The sequence below is a fragment of the Archocentrus centrarchus genome, chromosome 4 (assembly GCF_007364275.1).
Source record: "Archocentrus centrarchus isolate MPI-CPG fArcCen1 chromosome 4, fArcCen1, whole genome shotgun sequence".
Taxonomy (NCBI): domain Eukaryota; kingdom Metazoa; phylum Chordata; class Actinopteri; order Cichliformes; family Cichlidae; genus Archocentrus; species Archocentrus centrarchus.
In genome coordinates this window covers 8,938,441-8,958,762 of record NC_044349.1, presented here as the reverse complement: position 1 = coordinate 8,958,762, position 20,322 = coordinate 8,938,441, and the positions used below count along the sequence as shown (strand labels likewise).

General features: G+C 40.3%; 1 protein-coding gene across 1 annotated transcript in view; it reads right to left on the bottom strand.

The window, feature by feature from the left end:
* Positions 1-20,322, bottom strand: part of LOC115778845 (glypican-5-like) — a 61,221-nt gene that overhangs the window by 27,646 nt on the left and 13,253 nt on the right. Inside the window, exons 4-8 of the mRNA XM_030727197.1 lie at positions 15,392-15,574; positions 12,178-12,341; positions 11,529-11,588; positions 10,914-11,036; positions 1,574-1,694 (exon numbers count right to left, since the gene is read on the bottom strand). Coding sequence (XP_030583057.1) covers positions 1,574-1,694; positions 10,914-11,036; positions 11,529-11,588; positions 12,178-12,341; positions 15,392-15,574 — 651 coding nt within the window. The remainder of the gene's footprint in view (positions 1-1,573; positions 1,695-10,913; positions 11,037-11,528; positions 11,589-12,177; positions 12,342-15,391; positions 15,575-20,322) is intronic.

Here is a 20,322-nt window from a genome sequence, read left to right as displayed (position 1 = left end):
GAACAAAGTATTCAATGAGAATATTTCATTCATTCAGATCTAGGATGTGTTATTTGAGTGTTCCCTTTATTTTTTTGAGCAGTGTATAATCTTTTTTTTTTTTTTTTTTATCTAATGAGCATGAAGGGACATGGAAACACAGAAATAAACACACGTAAAAGAAATCAAGGTAAACATAATCAAGACAAAAAGAATAGCACAATGTATTTTAATATTGCCATTTGTTGATAATATTAAAAATACAGAATAATGCCGGCCCTATCCTGTAATGACCACCAAACTATATTTTTTGTCAGTATGTGTTTTATGATATATCAGTCTGTCTCATTCACTCTTGAAAGGTCCGAAGCCACATGGTCCACAGCACAAATAATAATGAATCCCAATAATGAATAAGATTCATGTATCATTCTGTGGGATCATATGATTTTATGAATCATTCACACAAATTATATCACCGTATTACCATACTGGGCACAGCCTTGAAAGTGCTGCATAAATCCAGTTTAATTGTTGAATTAATTAATTTCTTATTGAATGTTATTATCTACGTCTGTTTCAAGTGCTGATGACATTTAAGCTTATTGGATTAAGCAGCACTTCACACACAAGGTGGTACTGGGTGATTGAAGGCCAGATGGACCTAAGAGGACACATACACAATCATACACACACACACACACATCACACACAGGTATCATCGTTCTTACAGAATGCCAACCACATAGTGTCAAGACCAAGGTTAGAACAGGAGTTATTAATGCTCAGTAGTTATGAAATCATCCAAGAAAACAATAAAAAAAAAAACACTCTTTTTCTACAGGGTAAGCAAGCAAACACTTTTTTTTTTTTTTTCCCATTTTTGGCCACAGCAGCTTTTTGTGACAGTGGAGAGAGACAGGAAATGGGGGAAAGATACAGGGGAAGACACGCGAGCAAATCGGCACCGGGCCGGGACGCGAACCGGCGCCGCCCGCACCCCAGCAAGCAAATACTTTGATACTACAAAAGGATTTTTTTTTAAAGTATGAATATTTATTTCATTATAGTGTTCCTAAAAGATGAAGGAAAGACCCAAAAATATGAGGTTCCATCTTCTCTGAACTGCACATTTCAGAGTGAAATATTGATTGCAGCACTAGAAGAAAGGCCACCAGCTCATAATAAATCATCATGGGGACCATGGCTTTTTCTACAATTACATGACAGTTTGGACAACAGTTGTTAGGAAGTCTTGCTCTGTCCACTCTTCTTAGTGTGAGAAACATTTCAGTATCATCCCTCTATAACAGGGGTAGGGAACTCCAGGCCTCGAGAGCCGGTGTCCTGCAGGTTTTAGATGTGTCCCTGATCCAGCACACCTGACTCAAATGACTGAATTACCTCCTCAGTCTGCAGTCAAGTTCTCCAGAGTCCTGCTAATGACTTCTATATGTGATTCAGGTGTGCTGGATCAGGGACACATCTAAAACCTGCAGGACACCGGCTCTCGAGGCCTGGAGTTCCCTACCCCTGCTCTACAAGGTTCTCCTGAGAGTAACCAACTGTGAGAACACTGGGTGCAAACGTTTACCTGTGTCAGGTGTTCCAGCCTCTGTTTCGCGCTTTTCAGGATGGGATCTGTATTACGCACGGTCAGCTCTGGGTTCTCCCTCTGGGCTTTTAAAGTGCTGCCAACCACACGACCTGCATAACTACAGAAAGACATAACATGAGAAAGACATGCAGTACTTTCTGCCCCAGTTTGTCAGAGCGTGTGTGTGTGTGTGTGTGTGTGTGTGTTATTCTCCTGCTCCAGTTCTCCTCATTCACCCTACTAGTGTGTTCAATCTGGGTGTAGTGGATTCATTGCCACTACACGCTGCATATAATCATATTCCCATTACTTCAGAGGATTTTACATTGGCTCATATGGATTCTGTGGAGTCATTATCACTACTTGCCTAATTCTAATCTAACCTTAATCTAAACCTTAAACAAAGTCTTCAATTTAGAATTTAATAATCTGTTCTTTACACCTCTGACAGTACGCAGCCACACACACCCTTTGCAAGTCACCATTTACTGCACACTAACGGACTCACTGAAGATATGAGCTCATCTTTATGCAGATTGATTTTCATGTCATCTTTTTTTTTCCTCCACAGATATTTAATTGAAAACAGATGGACTGCTTACAGTAACTGCTATTAGTGGTTTTCAACAAGGTTGTAAAATGATTCATCTTCAGAAATCACATTTTCCCATACAGAAAACTTTGATTTCATTTGCAAAGGATGATTTTCTCTATATTTTAAGATACTTTAGTTCTTTCATCTTTTACTCCACTGTATTGATTGCACAGTCAGTGACCAATGATTATGTAAATTAAACTGCATACAGTATTATCCTAAAATACAGTGCACTGATGTGGTGTAAATCACCTACTGGGGTACACTGAACATTTCAGCTTGGCCTGGTACCTGCTGTAGAAGCATCAAACACTAAAATCATCTGAAAGGAAGTGATTTTATTTTAGAGCTTAGAAACAAAGCATGTTTTTAAAATGGTGCCATCAAATTAAATTCTGCAATACAATTTATTATATGGGCTGAGAGTGATCTTTGATCATCTCGCATACTAATGGCTCTTTCTGCAGCGGGCTGTAGGCAAGGATCACATCATTTTGTCTGTTTGGGATGTCAGGGTAGGCGGATCAAAAGGAAGATGAAGTGGGAGAAGAGCAACAGAGAAGAAACAAAAGTTCATGAGTCACATTTTTCCATGTTCCAAACCAGCTTTGCTAGCTAATACAATCAACCACCAACTCAGTAACCACCGAGTCCACACCCTCAAAAGCACAAACACGCTCTGGCTATGGCAACGAGGGAACGGGATTGTGGGAACCAAAGAGCAGAGACATGGTGGATGACTCTAAAATGATTTGACTAATGGCAAGAGATGGTGCGGTGGTAAAGACCCCATCTTCTGGAGCCATGCTTACTCTGCTGGTCTGGGATAAGGTCCCATGCGAAACTTCACAGTGTATAAAGCCTCCAATTATGTTTCTCAGATTGTTGTTGTGCTCTCATACAGATCAAGTTTTCATGTTCACAAGCATTCTTGTTCTGAGGCCTTATTAAGCGAGCTCTAAATCTGTGCCTGGATTCATCACACCTGGCTTCAACTATCTGCAATAACTGATGTCACAAAAATACTTATCAGCTGTCACTGTGAGAGAAGATTTTCCCAACTAGCTTCATGCAAGTTCACATTGAATAGGCAGCCAAACGCATATCGCATCAAAAGATCAAGCTGCATGCTTTACTAATAAAGTGTGAGACCAGAGATCCTCATGGGAAAATCAGGTCAATAGAGAGGCAAAAATGATCTGATGCAGAAGGGGAAAAGAATGCAGCATCAGTGCCATCAAACAAAACTGAAGTGAAGAGAATCAATTAAACATTATACTGCTGACATATTCATTAGCCTCAAACTGGTACAGGGGTAAAATATGATCTTGTGTTTCAGAGGATGCATTATAAATGCTTCAGGAGGAAAAAAAAGCACTGTAAAAGCAACCGCAGTTGCTACGGGAAAAAGTGTAACATTTAGTAAATAAATCACTTATTTTTCCCTGTGTGCTCCTGTTGACCGTTTGCACTTGTATACTTTCTTTCTTACTGTCTTCCATGAAATATCTCTTTCTCGTGTTCACGTGTGGTCAAAGAGACGTGCGCTGCACTCAGATATATGCTGCTGGGAATGCTGCAACAGAGTCTCAGCTTTCACTGCAATGAACAACGTCTGTAAGAGGGAGAAGTTTTCTCAAATCCTTTGATCCACACGAGGAAACAAAGTGGTCAAGCCTTATAAAACTTCTAAAACTTACATGCTTAAGTTAGCCGGCTAATCCATTAATCTCTCCATATGACACGCACCATATCTTTTTCTGTATTGCTACATAAACAAAGGAAACATTTCAAACTCTGTAACCATGGGAACTGCCTACATTGATTGCCTCTGAACAGCAAAAGATCATAAGATGCGTGCCGTCTAATCCTCTGTACATTCAATTGGAATTGGATTCTATTTTTTTATTTTTTGGTTTGTTTTTACTGCATGACTGGTATGAGAATCTGTTGCTAACACAAACAGGATATGAGGGCACATGTGCCTCGCCCACAACAGAATGAAGTGATAAAAAAGAAGATAATGGACTACATGTAATACGAATACATCTACATGAACATGTGTGATAAAAGCAGCAAAATCAAAGGCAGCAAAAAGAGGAGGAAAGAGGAAGAAGAGAAGGGCAGTAATGAAGGAGGATGATGAGCGAGGACGCAAAGAAGAAATAAAAGCTCAATTAAAAACCACAGACCTTCCCGAAGGGGGAAAGTCCCAAGATTCCACAGACTCCAGGGATCAGCGTCGAGAGCACACATCCAGCGAATCTGTTAGCGTCAACACCTCACAGATATACTGCTGGCATATTTCATGTTTCCTTTATTAAAGCTGGGAGCATTCCTAAATCATTAGAAACAAGAGCCAAGACTGACAGGCAGCTGATTTGACCTTTATTTATACAAGGCTGACTGAATGTATTACTGCTTTTTTACTGCCACAAGAACAAGTGAACTAATATAAATAGAACAGGCACAGAAAAAGAAGCGGGCGTGCACGCAAATGTTATTATGTATCAGTTCACAAGACAAGTACAATAACTATAAAACAGTTCCCTCCAGAGCTAAAAAAAAGATGGCAATTTTCCAACAATTCATTCACTGATAAACATAAACTGTTTTTCAGTAAAGGGAGACCAGCAAACCTATAAGGAAAACTGGGGAGGTGAAGACTGTAATTATCTCCTCTAATGAATCTTTTTAATGGTAAATGGACTCTAAGGAGTTGAAGGTGGGGGCAGGGGAATGTCTGTAAATTGTATCCAGATAATCAGGAACTGAGAGCAAAACAACTTCAACAGTAATTTCCTACAAGTCAGAGAGGAAGCATTTCTGTGCAGACTACTGTTTCCATTTGATATTTAAATGTAAATTTCTCAGAGAGCCAGATATTAGAGGTTTTATATTCTGCGACCTTCTCAATATTAGTATGCAAATAAATCTAATATATCTCAGTATGGATACTGAGATCAGAATGGATTTTGTCATTTTTATATGCATAGCTTTTAGTAAAATTACTCCAGCCTGCACAAAAATGAACACACAAAAATATACTCTCGCTGACCACTTTCTTAGGGACACCTGTTCAACTGCTCGTTAACACAAATCTCTAATTAGCCAAACAGGAAACGGAGGTTACAGTTTGCATGGGCTCACCAAGATTGGACAATATAAGACTGGAAAAATATTGCCTGGTCTGATGAAGCTCGATTTCTGCTGCTGCATTATGAAACCACGGCTCCATCCTGCCCTGTATCAGCAGCTTAGTCTGCTACTGGTGGTGTAATGGTGTGGGAACTTTTTTCTTGGCACATTTTGGGCTTCTTAGTACCAAATAAACATCATTTAAATGCCACTGACTGCCTACCTGAGTACTTGTTGTTGACCATCCCTTTACATCCCAGTCTACGGCTGGCTGTAAAGACCAGACAGGGGGGATGACAGGAATGTCTTCGTGGGCTATTGATTAACAATACCAGGATAGGTGTCAGGCGGGGCAACGTGGACGATAAGGTCAATGAAATCTCCAGGAAAGCTTAATTATTAATGTGCTAGGAGCACAGCAATAGCAGCAAAATGCTGAAAAGGAGGAGGATGTATAGGCTGTATGCACCTATTTGCTTTTTTCAGGACATACTTAAATCAAACAGCCAGCAGCAGCCAAACAGCTGCTAAAAGCCATCACTTTAGCTAGAACTGAAAGGGTGCTGCTTCATTCAAAATCATCTGATTTTGAGAGTTGTTGAATTAAAATGAGAAAAACTAAAATCAAGTAAATATGTTTGATTTCAGGAGAAATCTATTAAAGGCTCTCTATTTTTTTTTATTCTATCTTCCCCTTCTTTTCTGAGGACACTACTGATAAACAAGCATCTTCTGTGCAAAGGTTACTGAAGTTGCAGGAAAGATTTACCATCTGGCAATTGTAAACAGCCTTTTCAACTGGAGATGAAAGTATCTGAAACATTTTCTAGTGTCTAATACCAGCTGTCCTGCTGAATGTACTGGAAGCTGTCACTGCTGTGAATGAACTTTTGGCCAGATTACAGATGTCCCAGCTGCGCTGTTTATTTGGCGCCTGATGATAGTAACGCAGAAGCCGCGGTGTGTAGACGCCACGGAGAGGTGTGACTGTGAGCGATCTGGAGTACGCCACGCATAAATCACCAGCAGCACGGTGACAACGCTGCTCCACTGCTGCCCTCGGTTACCGCGAGTTTGCTAACAGTGACATGCGTGGAGTCGAATTCTCGAGTCTCCTCCCTGCAGTGTTTAAGCATCGCACACACATACACACAAGTTTATATGACCTGAAACGTGGATCTGATCTGAGGGAGGAGTGCAATTATAGGTGTTGTAAATCTAGCTGCATTCCTGTGGAGTCATTTAATTAGCTCATTCACTCCACCCCCACCTCCCACACACACACACACACACACACACACACTTATAATGCACATAGGCAAGGCAAACTAACACACTGTACTGACACCTGAGGCATATACCTGCACTTCATGTGCCAGGTGAAAGAAACATGCTGTAGTTTAGGCTGGTCTGGAAAAAAAATCAGTTAGTTTAATTTTTTTCTGCTCTCTTCTTTCGTCTTCACACCTCGGGGCATTCCTTTCTTGGACTGTTACATGTCTTTGTAAAGAATTAAGGGCTGATCCAAATTGCAGGTGAAATATTTCAACACCTAATCCAACAACATACACACAAAACACATAAATACACCGGGCGTGGCAGGGCTTCAGTAAACAGAGTAGCGTTAATGTGTGGTCACTAAGAGTTGTGATATGTTGCTTCCCTCTTCTGGAGGCAATCAGCTATTACAAGTCTAACTGCAATTAGAAAGTACACATCAATCACTCTGTTTTTTACACGTGCCCACACAGATGTGTCCACTTATCCTAGATAATTAGAGACAAATTGAATCTGGAAAAACTTGTGAAAACACCTGTGTGGGTTGAGCATGAGCGTAAGGCCATCCCTGCTTTTCAAATATGATAATATAAGCAAAAAAATGGCTTTAAATCACTATTTTGAAAACAGCTTCATCTGAATGCTTATGTTATTCAACACCAGCTGTTTTAGCTTCTCACTGCCTCTCTGTGGGAGTGTGTGTGTAATGGATATGGTAGAATGGCCCGGAGCCACTACAGGATAATCTGCTGCCAGCTGGGTCCAGTCACCTGTATACTTAGTTTGTCTCTGACTTTCAGAATATTTGTCAACTGAATCTGCCTGATTTATTCTCTGTGAATCAGACACCCCGTGCGCGCACACACACACACACACACACACACACACACACCTGATAAACCTTCCCCTGCTTGACTGTGTCTTCTGACCAAGGTAGGAGACAAACAAGTGGAGGAGGTACACCAGGACAAGGGTGCGAGCCCTGATGGTGCCAGTGGCAAAATTTTGAACACCTGTGCTAACCAGCTGTCTGTGATCTTGAGTTAAATTTACAACATAAGTATGAAGCAGAAGAAGGTACCGGTCTTGTGCAATCCATCCTGCCTGCTCTATACAAGAAGGGGATGAGGAGGTTCTATTTCCTGAGCTGAGATCCTTCAACGTGTGCAGCAAAACTTTGGATTTTTCTAGCAGCATATTGTGTCGGTGCAGTGCACTCTTCTATAGTCTGCTAGGACAGCAGCACTGGAGCTGGTGACATCAACAGATTGAATAAACCATTCAGGAAGGCTGGCTCTGTGACTGGCTACACACTGGACATATCTGAAGCTGTGGTGGAAAGGTCACTGAACATACTGTTATTCATCATGGATAGCTCTGTCCAGTCACAGAGCACCTTCTCTAACAGACCGATTCAGCTCCACTGCAACAAGAACAGATGCAGGAAATTTTTCATACCTCATACAGTAGCTCTTTATAAGACTTTTATTATTACTTCAGCTGCTGAAACAAAAGAATTTGGCAAATGTAAGATAAATAAAGTATTCCTTCTTCTTCTTCCTTTGGAAGTAGTACTTTAAATTAAAGTCGAGAGTTATTTAAGATTCACGTTGGAACATATAGCTGTACTGCATTACTTAAATGAGACTGATATGACTACCAGGAAACAAACTACACCTACTCTTATGCGCTGCTCTAATCGTCCTACAATGGAGGTGTAGCCATCTTCATTGTCATGGTAACTTGTAACCAAGAAAAAAAAGGGGGGGGGGGGGCTATAATCTCTGCTCTCTACTCCTCTGTCATCCACTCTCAGACTTTCTCATCATTTATCGCCTTTCCCTCACATACACACTCACACACACTTTCACCAGCACAGACATTTGTAAGTGAAGTGGGTCAGAGGGCGGAGGAGATGAATGGAGGTCTGAATAGCGGGATGGAGAGATGAATGGATGGCTGAATTAATGGAAGAATGGGTGGATGGATAGATGGATGAGAGAGAGAAGAAGATGTAAAGAGGTCAGAGAGGCACAGACTGGCTGCTCTCCAACACAGGCCAAGGGCAACATCTCTTCTAAACCTGTTAGACGAGTGAGTAAAACCTCACTCTGAACAAAGAACTGAAGATGGTGGAGGATTTTTAAATATTTGATTTGAGATCTTTTACTCAAAATTGGGAGGAATGAAGGGATTTCTAGCTTGGGGTAGACTGGGAAGGAATGTAGACGTGGGAAATGCCAGGGTATAAACAGGTATTTCACTAGAAGTGGTCATTCATCTTAAATCATGACCATTTTAATAAATGAGATTGATAACACTGGAAAGCTGTGGAAATTCCAGAAACTTCAGAAACAGCAGTGGCTGAAGATTATTAGGACAGCTGACTTGTTTTTACATGATTTTTTTTATTCTTTAAATGTCTCTGGAACATCAAGCCACCGACTGCTTGCTAATAATGATTCATTTATATTTCTAAGATGGAAATACATACAGAAGATGGAACAAATTTAACAAGGCAAATTATGACAGGATTTGTTCTTGACATGTAACAATGTAACTGCTAGTGTTCCTTGAAAAACATTAATTTTTTTTATATAAAAGTTTTCCCTTTAAAGCGTTTCCTGCTCCAGTTTTCTTAAAATAGCCGCAGAGGAAAAGAAACAGCAAAGCTGATAAATATGAAGTTCACTGGCGTGTTGGTGTAGGGTGTCCTTGCAAAGCGGCACGGCCTGTTTCGTATGGTTGATAGACCATTAACAAAAAAAAAAAAACCTCTATCACAGCAACAGATTCCCTGCTGAGACAGATAGAACAGGCTCAACGGTTAAGTAAGCATGCTTTGGTTGAGTGTGTGTATTGCTGGGTGCGAGTAGGTATGTGTGCCGGTATGTGTGGAAGAATGTGCGTCTCGGAGTACATTTATCTAAGCATGTGTGTGCGCTGGTACATGTGTGCGTGTGTGGGCCCATTTGTCTTGTTACCAGTTTAAGCTGCCAATGTAATCACCATGAGAAAGACTCTGGAAACGAACTCTCTAACCTCACAACCCCTGCCCTGGCAACTCTTAGGAGCCACACACAGACACACATACACACACACACTCTTATATGCTGCTCTTTTATTCCTTTCTTTAAGCTGACTAAAAATTTATTTTTTAATAAAAGGAAAAATATTATCTTTGTACAGTCTGTTAGATGGAGCCTATCCCAGCTGTCATGGGGCGAGACACAGGGTACACCCTGTACAGGTTACCATCCTGTCGCAGGGCCAACACAGAGAGACAGACAACCATTCACACTCACATTCACACATACGGGCAATTTAGAATCACCAATTAACCTAACCCCAGTGATATTCCAATACACGAAACATAAATATTCTCTAATATTTGTTACGTGTAGTTCTTTATTTATGTGTTTACACTCTGTCGCCTCTGCTCAGATCAGGTTGTTGTGTTTGTGGCATTCAAACACTGTTCGTTGCCAACCGGAAAGTTGCAGAGTGCCCTCTGATGGACAAACTATGCAACATCAACACTCGTAACATAGCCATCTCCACTCCTCTTTTTGAAGAGTTGAGATATGGACATTAATTGTATTTTTATTGCACAAAAATAGCACAATGGTAAAGTGAAAACTGCAGCCAGAACAGAAACAACTACATTATGCTGCTAACATAACTTCAGCTCTTTGCAAACATCTGCACAGACAGCAAGAAAGATAGCGAAGAACCCAGTGATGTTAAAGTTGATCATCTGCAGACCCCATCCCAGCAGCAGAACCTGAACTTCAAAAGGTAACAAAGCCAATGACGTGGACTCAGGTTTACAGGCTTGCAGCCTCCATTTCCATCACTGTGGTCACTAGTTTGGAGTCTCTTTGGGCTGGATTTCAACTTTGTTTTATGTTGATGGTTTTATGTTTATATATAAAAACTAAGAGGAAGATCATATACAGTTTGGACACACTCACCCATTCATATGAATGGGTGAGTGTGTCCAAACTTTCGACTGGTACTGTACATCCTCTTTAGGATAGGGATTTGTGTTGGTGTATGAAACTACGTTTCAGGTCATTTTACGAAGTAATGCAAAAGTAATGTAACAAGTAGTTTAACCAATTACAAGTAATTAAGTAGTGTAGTGCATTTCTTTTAAGAAAAGTAATGAATAATGTGTAATGCATTGCTTTTTTGACAAACAACCCCAGCAATCTTCATGACCAAGTACTGGAGCTGTTCTGCAAACCTGATGTTTGGTAGGTCCTTGTTGTAAAAAAAAACATCTGTTACGAATAAAATATATATTTTAATATACACACAGACCTCTCTACGACATCTTGGCCGCTCCAGCATGTGTGCTGCTCCACTTCCATCTCGCTTTCACAAAGCATCTCAGGCAGCTCTGTGAAAAACCACTGGTACCGCTGGATAGAGCCCTCAAACTCCCTGAAAAAGAGTGGAAGTTGCGCACAGCTGAATGCTTGGATTGTTGGTGAGTAGAGGCAGTGTACCATATGCCTTTATTTGTCCTAATTTAGACTCGTCATGTCCAGCTCTCTGCAAAATCCCTTCTGATAGACTCTGGTAAGTTTCTGAAAGCTACAAAGAGAAGGCAAAAAGGTTCATTTTAGATAATGACTGTGTAATGAAAATCTGATATAGAGGTTCACTTATTGAGGTTTCTTAGAGTCTAAAGTTTAGGAAATTACTATATAGTTTAGGTGGAATTAAATGATTTTATTAGCCACAGAGAATCACTTGACATGAATTTCTTGGAATGACTATTTTTACTGGTGATAATCAAAACTATGGATAGGTAAACAATTCTCTTAAACTTAGGACAATACGGTGGCTTTAATAGAGACAATCTATCATGAATGGATGCCCTTTTACTTTTTGATATTAGCGGGTTTTATAGTTCATAAATATAACAATCACCTTGATAATTTTTTCAGGTTCCCACTCTTGTCTCCTCTGGTACCTTTAAGAGGGAATGACCTACAAACACAAAGAACAAAAAAGATTTCATTTGATTTCAGTCAGCACCACTATAATCAAAAGAAGACTGTAATTTCCTTCTGCAGTAATCTATATTTGATGTTATTACTCTGTTCTGGGACCTGGCTATCCTTCCACACGCATACGTGGAAAGGACAAGGCATATGTGATACACAGAAGCCAGAGGTGGCGAGAACAATGACAACAGAACCTGGACAAAAGGAAGCAGGCAGTAGTGACAACAGACAGTGACAGTAAAAAGGAGCTGAAGTGGAGGTGGGTTGCAAAGTGGCTTGCAGAGGTCCAGCAACCTATGCAAGCTGAAGCAGCTTAAATAGCATACCATAAATTAAATTTGCCAACCTAATGCCTAATGTGTAGAAGGCTATCAGCTGATCTGTCAGCTGACTGTGGGCTACGCATGACTTAACATCCTGCTTGAAATTCTACTATGTCCATACGTTCCCTGCAATACCTGAAGGAAAAATGTAAAAAATAACACTACTCCATCTTCTCTTACCAGCCTCTAATATTTCCATCTTCTCTAACAGGCACCTATGCATATTAACAGATCCAGTATGTTCCACACCTGCGGGATTGCAGCCGCAAACGCCGATGAGATGGTGGACCAACTGATGGAGGCAAAGTCACAGGAGACCTCTCCGAGGTTACTGATGTTGTAGTGTGCAAGGTAGTAGACTGTAGTTCCATCATCATGGGGCCAGCTCCCTGGGTGCCACACACCTTCTCTACCTGAGGAAACACTGGATGATAATTTTTGGGGTTTTTTTGGAAAGGTCAATAACATGGGTGTTTTTCAGGGGAATGCTGAATAATGTACATGGACTATCTAGAACCATAACCCATTTATTTATACCACCTGTCATGTTTCAAGTATGTTCATTTAAATTAGCAATTGGACAGATTGCATGGCAATACTTTTTTTTTTTCTTTGACTAGATAGAGCTTTCCTAGATTTGACCACTTTTCAGTAGGTTCAGTCAAATTGGCACTACCACTTGGAGAGGCTAAAGCCAGTTTTAACTTATTTGATTAAATGCTTACTAATCTGTGCTAATTCTCTATTGCACCAAGGGGTGTTAAGGTCTGTGACAAGTGAGTCATGTTATTAGGAGGTACACCATGTGCCATTATCTTTCACAGCTGGTAGTTTTTTGGTTGTTAGGGCAATAAATATATAAAAGATGAGCCTCATACAAATGTTCAATTCAATTCAATTTTATTTCTTTAGCGCTAGATCACAACAATAGTTGACTCAAAGCGCTTTGTATTGTAAGGTAAAGACCCTAAAATAATACAGAGAAAACCCCAACAATCAGACGACCCCCTATGAGCAAGCAGTTAGCAACAGTGGGAAGGAAAAACTCCCTTTTAACAGGAAGAAAGCTCCGGTAGAACCAGGCTCAGGGAGGAACAGCCATATGCTGCAACTGGTTGGGGGTGAGAGGAGCTGGACAGAACAAAAGACATGCAGAGATTAATAATAACTAATGATTAAATGCAGAGTGGTGCATAAACACATACAGAATGAAACAAAGTGAGTGAAGAAGAAAGGCTCAATGCATCATGGGAATCCCCCAGCAACCTGGGCCTAGAGATTCCTCACAGTGTTACTGGAGGCCAAGGTAATGCCATCCAGATTCAGTGTCTAGTTAGACACCATGTTTCTAAGATTTGTAGGGCCGAGTACAATAACTTCAGTTTTATCTGAATTTAAAGCAGGAAATTAGAGGTCATTCAGGCCCTTATGTCTTTAAGACATTCCTGCAGTTTAACTAATTGGTGTGTGTCATCTGCCTTCATGGATAGATAAAGCTGGGTATCATCTGCATAACAATGAAAATTGATGCAATGCTTTCTAATATGTGTGTTTAGTGTAAAGAAAATTGGTCCTCGCACAGAACCCTGTGGAATTCCATAATTAACCTTAGTGTGTGAAGAAGACTCCCCATTTACATTCCACTCCTCTACAGATGATCAGTTAGCTGTTTTACAATGACTCTTTAAAGAATTTTTGAGAGAAAAGGAAGGTTGGAGATTGGCCTATAATCAGCTAAGAGAGCTGGGTCAAATGATGGCTTTTAAATAATGGTATAATCACTGCCACCTTAAAGGCCTGTGGTACATAACTAATTAATAAAGATAGATCATAGATCATATTTAAGATTGAACCATTAATTAATGGTAGGACTTCTTTGAGCAGACTTTTAGGAATGGGGTCTAATAGACACACTGATGGCTTGGAGGAAGTAACTACTGAAGTTAACTCAGTGAAAAAGTGGAGTGAAAAAGTCAAAAGTGAAAAAGTCTAAATAAATATGAGTAGTATTGAACGTAGCTGTACGTAATGATACGTCTAGAGAAACAAATATTTATAACCATTTCACAATGTTAAAATTTTATTTGTGAAGAAAGTCATGAAGTCATTACTAGTTAAGGGTAAAGAAAAACTCGACTCATCGGAGCTCGGACTCTTTGTCAGCCTGGCTACAGTACTGAAAGGAAACCTGGGTTTGTTTGTTTTCCAGGCTAAATGAAGATCTTCTAAATTAGTGAGATGCCACTTCCTCTCCAGCTTCTGGGTTATCTGCTTTAAGCTGCACATTTGTGAGTTATACCAGGGAGTCAAGCACTTCTGATTGGAGGCTCTCTTTTTTAGAGGAGCCACAGCATCCAGAAACGTACACAGTGAGGATGTAACACTATTAACGAGTTAATCAACCTCTGTGGGAGTAGAGTTTTGGTTATTATTCACTCATTAGAGAAGGGGTGGGCAATTAATTTGCCCAAGGGCCCACATAAGAAAGCAGGACTGTTTGTGGAGAGATGCACCAATATTAATTTTATCTCTTTATAAGCTTTTGGTGGCCCTCCACAACCACTTTCTCCGCTTTCTTCTTTGGCCCCTTGGGCAAATTAACTGCCCACCTCTGCAATTGTGTTTAATTTTCTCACACCAGTTGTCAGTTTCCCCAAGAGTACAGAAATTAGTGTCATCTTAACATTAGCACTAAGTGTAGCCAATATCTCATTTAAACCTTTGTGATGTGTCTCATGAATGAAGAATCTTCATCAAATATTTAATGAAGTGGCATCTTCTTATTAGCCACAATTAGCAGTGCAATTATGTCTGTGTGTGTGTTTGTTTACCTCTCAGGAATCTACTCTACTAAGTCCACAATGTTCTCTCAAACTTGGACGACTATTCTATTGCTTCCTCCAACAGTGTGTGCATGCATGCATGTGTTTGTGTGTCATCTGTTTGTCTACAGATTAGCCACAGAAACTTTCTCATCACTCTGAACCAAGCTGCATTCTGGGTATCGGTTGTCCCGCCAACCACAGTCTTTGTCTGGCACTGGATCTGTATTCACACTCACATACACACTCACACACACACACACACAGACTGAAGGGAACCCCAGATTCTCTAAAGAGAATGAGGCTGTTTTTAGCCCATCTAGGTACAAGGCTTTTCTAAGAAGCTCCAACTGCCAGGCTGAAAGAAACCCATGGCCTTCCTTCCTCTGTGTCCAAAATTCAAATGACTTTATTATTGAGGCATATGTGTAAGGATGTTTAGTGATCTGCTGCTCATCCTTATTTTTAATTTGGGATTTTTTTAATGTTTGTATTTTACAGTAACAAAATCACATATTTGAACTTTTTTTCAGTTGATTTGCATCAACATCCTACATCTCATATTTCAAACGATTATAGGTGTAGACGGGATAAAGCAAACCATAAATCATCCCCTTCATCACATCATCGCTTTTGCTTACTGTGGCTGTGATGCGTGGCCCGTGCAGCTGAGCGTGCAGTATGGCATCATTTACATGGTGTCTGACTGCTAAGAGAGCTAACTCCATGCTGTTATGGTTGCTGCTGGTTGCTAAAGTGGCAGCTAGCCGCTGGAGCAATACCACCAAATTCCCCCAGGGGCCACCCAGCTCAGATACACCAACCTAGAAGAGAGGGAAAAGATGAAGAATGAGAAAATGCAGATCTCATATTGAGCTTCCTCTGAACCAGAGGAGATGAACTCCTTTGGTGCAGTTCACAAATACACTGTTTATTTATTTATTTTTTAAAAAGGCCCTCTGTGATCCCTGAAATTCACATTTTTTCATAACTGATAGAAAAAAGCATTTCTTTGCTTAAGTGGGGGGGGGGGGGGGGGGGGGGGGGTTGTTGGATTTATGTCTATAATTTTTCAGGGTCTTGACCTTGTTATGTAATGTGAGATGACTTATGATTTGGCGCGTTATAAATACAACCAAATTTAACTGAATTTCTCCTTAGCCACGTCGTTTCCTCTGCCTCTCCTTAGCATTGCTGTGTGGGTTTTTCTTTCCTCCTCATTACTGAGGAGGATAAACATGTTGGGAGTTGTTTTGTTTTTTTTAATCACCCTTTCTGAGCATCCAAGAAACTCTCAAGTGGGACGAACAGTGCTATCTTCCAGTTTTGTGCTATAAAGAAGTCTCTCTCTATTGTGGGCGCTGTTAAAGCTGTCCAGCAAATTTCAAAGCAGAGAAAGATGCAAGGAAGACACTGCCAGTTCTTCTGGCAATGCTCCTGTTATCCGTCATTCAGAAATTAATGCGGGAATGATTTATTAGTGATAAAATTCTCTGAATGAGTCAGCAGAATGAGAGATGGATGCATTAGTGCGAATTTGTTAGCCGTCTCGCCCCGGACAGCAGGATACAAATACTCTGTTGCCTCCCGTGCATCTAAAACACCGTCTTCTTCAAATCACACACTGAACCTGAAAGGAAGTTCAATGGATGAGGTTTTGCAGAGATTACAAATTAGAATAACAAAAGCATCACTGCAACAATATCTTTAAAATATTTTCTTACTACAGCTTTAGGATGTTGATCTAAACGGGGCTAAACGCACTTTTCTTGCTGAGTCTATTCATTAAGTGCAAAGAGTGCAATTAGGTGATTATCTAAGATTAGGATAAAACGTGTAAGCAGGAGGATAAAATAAATGTGCCCGCAGCCCTAGATCATAGATTGTATATAACAGATGGATGTAACCAATGGGATGTCACGCACAGGTTTGAAGGCCTCAACTTTAGCTTTACAGCCGCAGTTATACCCCTAATAATGGATAGCCTTTAAGTCTTAATAACATTTAAATCGGTGAGTTAAAAAAAAAAATCACCTGACATACAAATTTTATAGAGATGTAAAAATTTCAGCTGTGTGGAGAACATCATGCCTGGTTCCTGTACTGAAGATGTCATAATCATCTGTGACGAACAACTAGCTGACGTCACATCAGTAATGAAGGCGCTGGAGGGACTAGTCTTGGTCCACCTAAAATCACAGGTGAAAACATCTCTCGACCCTCTGCAGTTTGTATATCAGCCTAATCTGGGAGTGGATAACTTACTCCCACCTTGACCGTAATGGCTGAGTGAGGATAACCTTCTGTGATTTCTCAAGTGCCTTTGACATGATTTAGCCGCTGCTGCTGCGAGAGAAGCTATAGGAAATATCAGTAAACACATCAACCATGTCATGGATTACTGACTACATGAGAGACAGGCTGTAGTGATGTGTAGTACAGGAGCTCCATTCTTGTTTGCCTTGTACACATCAGACTTTCAAAACAACTCCTACAGTGGTTGGACATGTGGAACAAACCCAATTCTCAAAAAGTTGGGACACTGTGTAAAATAAAAATAAAAGCAGAATGCAGTGATCTCATAAGCCCATACTTTAGTCACAATAGAACATAGAAAATATATCAAATGTTTAAACTGAGAAAATGTACAATTTTAGAATTTGATGGCAGCAACGCATCTCAAAAAAAGCCACATTTATTTTCTTTTGACAACAGCCATAAATATCTGGGAACTGAGGAGACCCAGGATCCAGTTTAAAATTTTATTACTTGTTTTTAAGAGGTTTCTTTAATGGCTTGGCATCTCCCTACTTAACTGAACTCTTAATGCCTTACACTCCTGCCAGAGCCTTGAGATTTTCAAACCAAGTGCTCTTTGACATTGCTAGATCCGGGATCAAAAACAGAGGCGACAGAGCCTTTTTGGTGATGGCTCCTGATCTTTGGAACAATCTCCCCTTTCACATAAGAGCTGCCCAGTCACTCAATCATTTTAAATGATTCAAACACCTACTTTTTAAAAACCTACTTATTCTCGCTGGCTTTCAGTTCTCGTTGAGCTGGATATCCATTTTTTTTGTTTTGTTTTGTTTTGGTTTTTTTTACTGTGGAAGCACAGTCTTATTCTATTATTTTATTTGATGAGTTTCTTTTTTAATCAATGCTCATGTGTTTTTTTTATTCACTGTTAATTATATGTATTTTGTATACCCTGTACAGCACTTTGGTTCGACTGAGGCTATTTGAAATGTGCAATAAAAAATATCAGTTCAACACCCAGGCTCTTCTACTAGGAAGCCATGCTGTTGTAATAGCTGCAGTATGCAGTTCAGCATTGTCTTGCAGAAATATGCAAGGCTTTCCCTGATAAAGAAGGGATGGATCGGAGCATATGTTACCCTAAAACCTGTGAAACCTTTCAGCAAACTGCCAATTCCATAGGCACTAAATGCACCCCATACCATCAGAGATGCAGGCTTTAGAACTGAGCACTGATAACAAGCCCGATGGTCCTTCTCCTCCTTTGTCTGGAAGATTTGGTGTCCATGTTTTCCAAAAAAGAATTTAAAATTTCAACTCACCTGACCAGAGAACAGTTTTCCACTTTGCCTCAGTCAATTTTAAATGAGCTTTGGCCCAGAGAAGACAGTGGTGTTTCTAGATGATGTTCACATCTGGCTTCTTCTTTGCATGACAGAGCTTTAACCTACATTTGTTGATGGCATGGCGAACTGTGCTCACAGACAATGAATTTTCAAAGTGTGGGGGGGTGACCGTGGCTCAGGAGGTAGAGCAGATCATCTATTAATTGGAAAGTCCTGGCTGCTCCAGTCTGCGTGCCAAAGTGTCTTTGGGCAAGATACTGAGCCCCAAGTTGCTCACCATCAGAGTATCAATGTGTGTGAATGTTAGATTGAAAGCACTTAGCTGTAGAAGGAAGTGCTTGTGTGAATGGGTAAATGCAAATGTGTTGTATAAAGTGCTTTGAGTGCTCAGCTAGAGTAGACAAGCACTATACAAGAACAAGTCCATTTACCATTCCTGAGCCCATACAGTGATTTCCATGACACATTCTATGCCTATTTTTAATGCAGTACCACCTTTGGGCCTGAAGATCACGGGCATCCAATGTTGATTGTCCATCGTGCACTGAGATTGCTCCAGGTTCTTGAAATCGTTTGATGATGTTAGGTACTGTAGATGATGAAATATTCAGTCTTTGCAATTTTAGGAATAAGGTAGAGATAACATGGCTCGCTTGCAATCAATCATTCAAGAGCTGAGGGATTTCAGTCAAGAACTAAAGGTAATTAAAGACAAAATGGAAAAACAAACAGCAGAGTAGACCAAGCAGAAGAATAAATTTCTAAAGTGTAAGAAAGAATGAAAATGTTGGAAGAGACCATTTTGGAGTTGCTTAAGCTTCAGAGGAAGCTGGAGGCTAGGCAAACTGACCAGGAGGGAAAATCAAGACAGGATAACATAAGAATCCATGGTGTTACAGAAAGGGCTGAAGATACTGTAGCTTTGCCCCTATGGCCAGCATATTAAAAGAGAAGCTGGAACTTCTTCAGACAACTGATCTGAAGATAGAAAGAGCAAATAGAAGCCATCAGCAGAAGCCCCTCCTCAATCCATAGTGATCAAGTTTACCAGCTTTAGAGCCAAAGAAATTTTGAAGCTGGCCTGGCAGAAAGGGTTTGTATACCAGGAAAGAAAAGTGCATTTGGAACACGGATATGCCCTGGAGGTCCTCAAGAAGCAAAGAAAACATTAAGAAAGAGCGGAAACTATGCTTCCAAACTCCATTCCCTCGAAGACTGAGAATTTTCTGTGAGGGAGAGGCATGTCTTTACAATTCAGTGGAAGAAGCCACCAAGAATATGGTGAGAGGAGGGCACCCGGTGATGGAGTACAAGCCCCTGGAGGATCCATCAATAAAATCATGGCACTGATGTGGCGAACGCCGGGAGCTTCGAAATTGATGGGCCAACCAGCAGAAATCCAGTGGCAGGCAGACAAAGAAAAAGTGGTCACTTTCAGAAGGGACTAACAAAGAGATGCTCACTGTGCGGGCAAAACATCCCATCATACTGTGAGGTAACAACATTACAAAAGCTTCTCTTTTCATAACATTACGCTATGTCCGCTAATCCACTATACACTGATAAAAATGATTCTGCGGTGAAGTAAATCTAACATAACTGAATCTGTGAAATCAACAATAAAAAAGCAATTTAGTATCTTTACACAAATATACATGGTATTGAGGTCAAAAATATTTGTTCAAGATACAAGACATTGTAGGTTTTTTCAGAAAATAAATTGTTTAAGTACTGAGAGCCAATCTTTTTAAGTTCATCAACACAACAAAAAATAATCTTGTTATCTTTACTGCGTTTCATCTGCGTTGTTTATTTGGTATAGACCCTTTTCACATGACGTCACACAACTTCCGTTCGGCCTCGATGCTGGGGATCTTTACTTCCTGTGGATGGAGTTTACACAGTCTAATACATTTCCCACAAATATGGTATTAGGATATACTATGACATGCAGACAAGTTTTCACT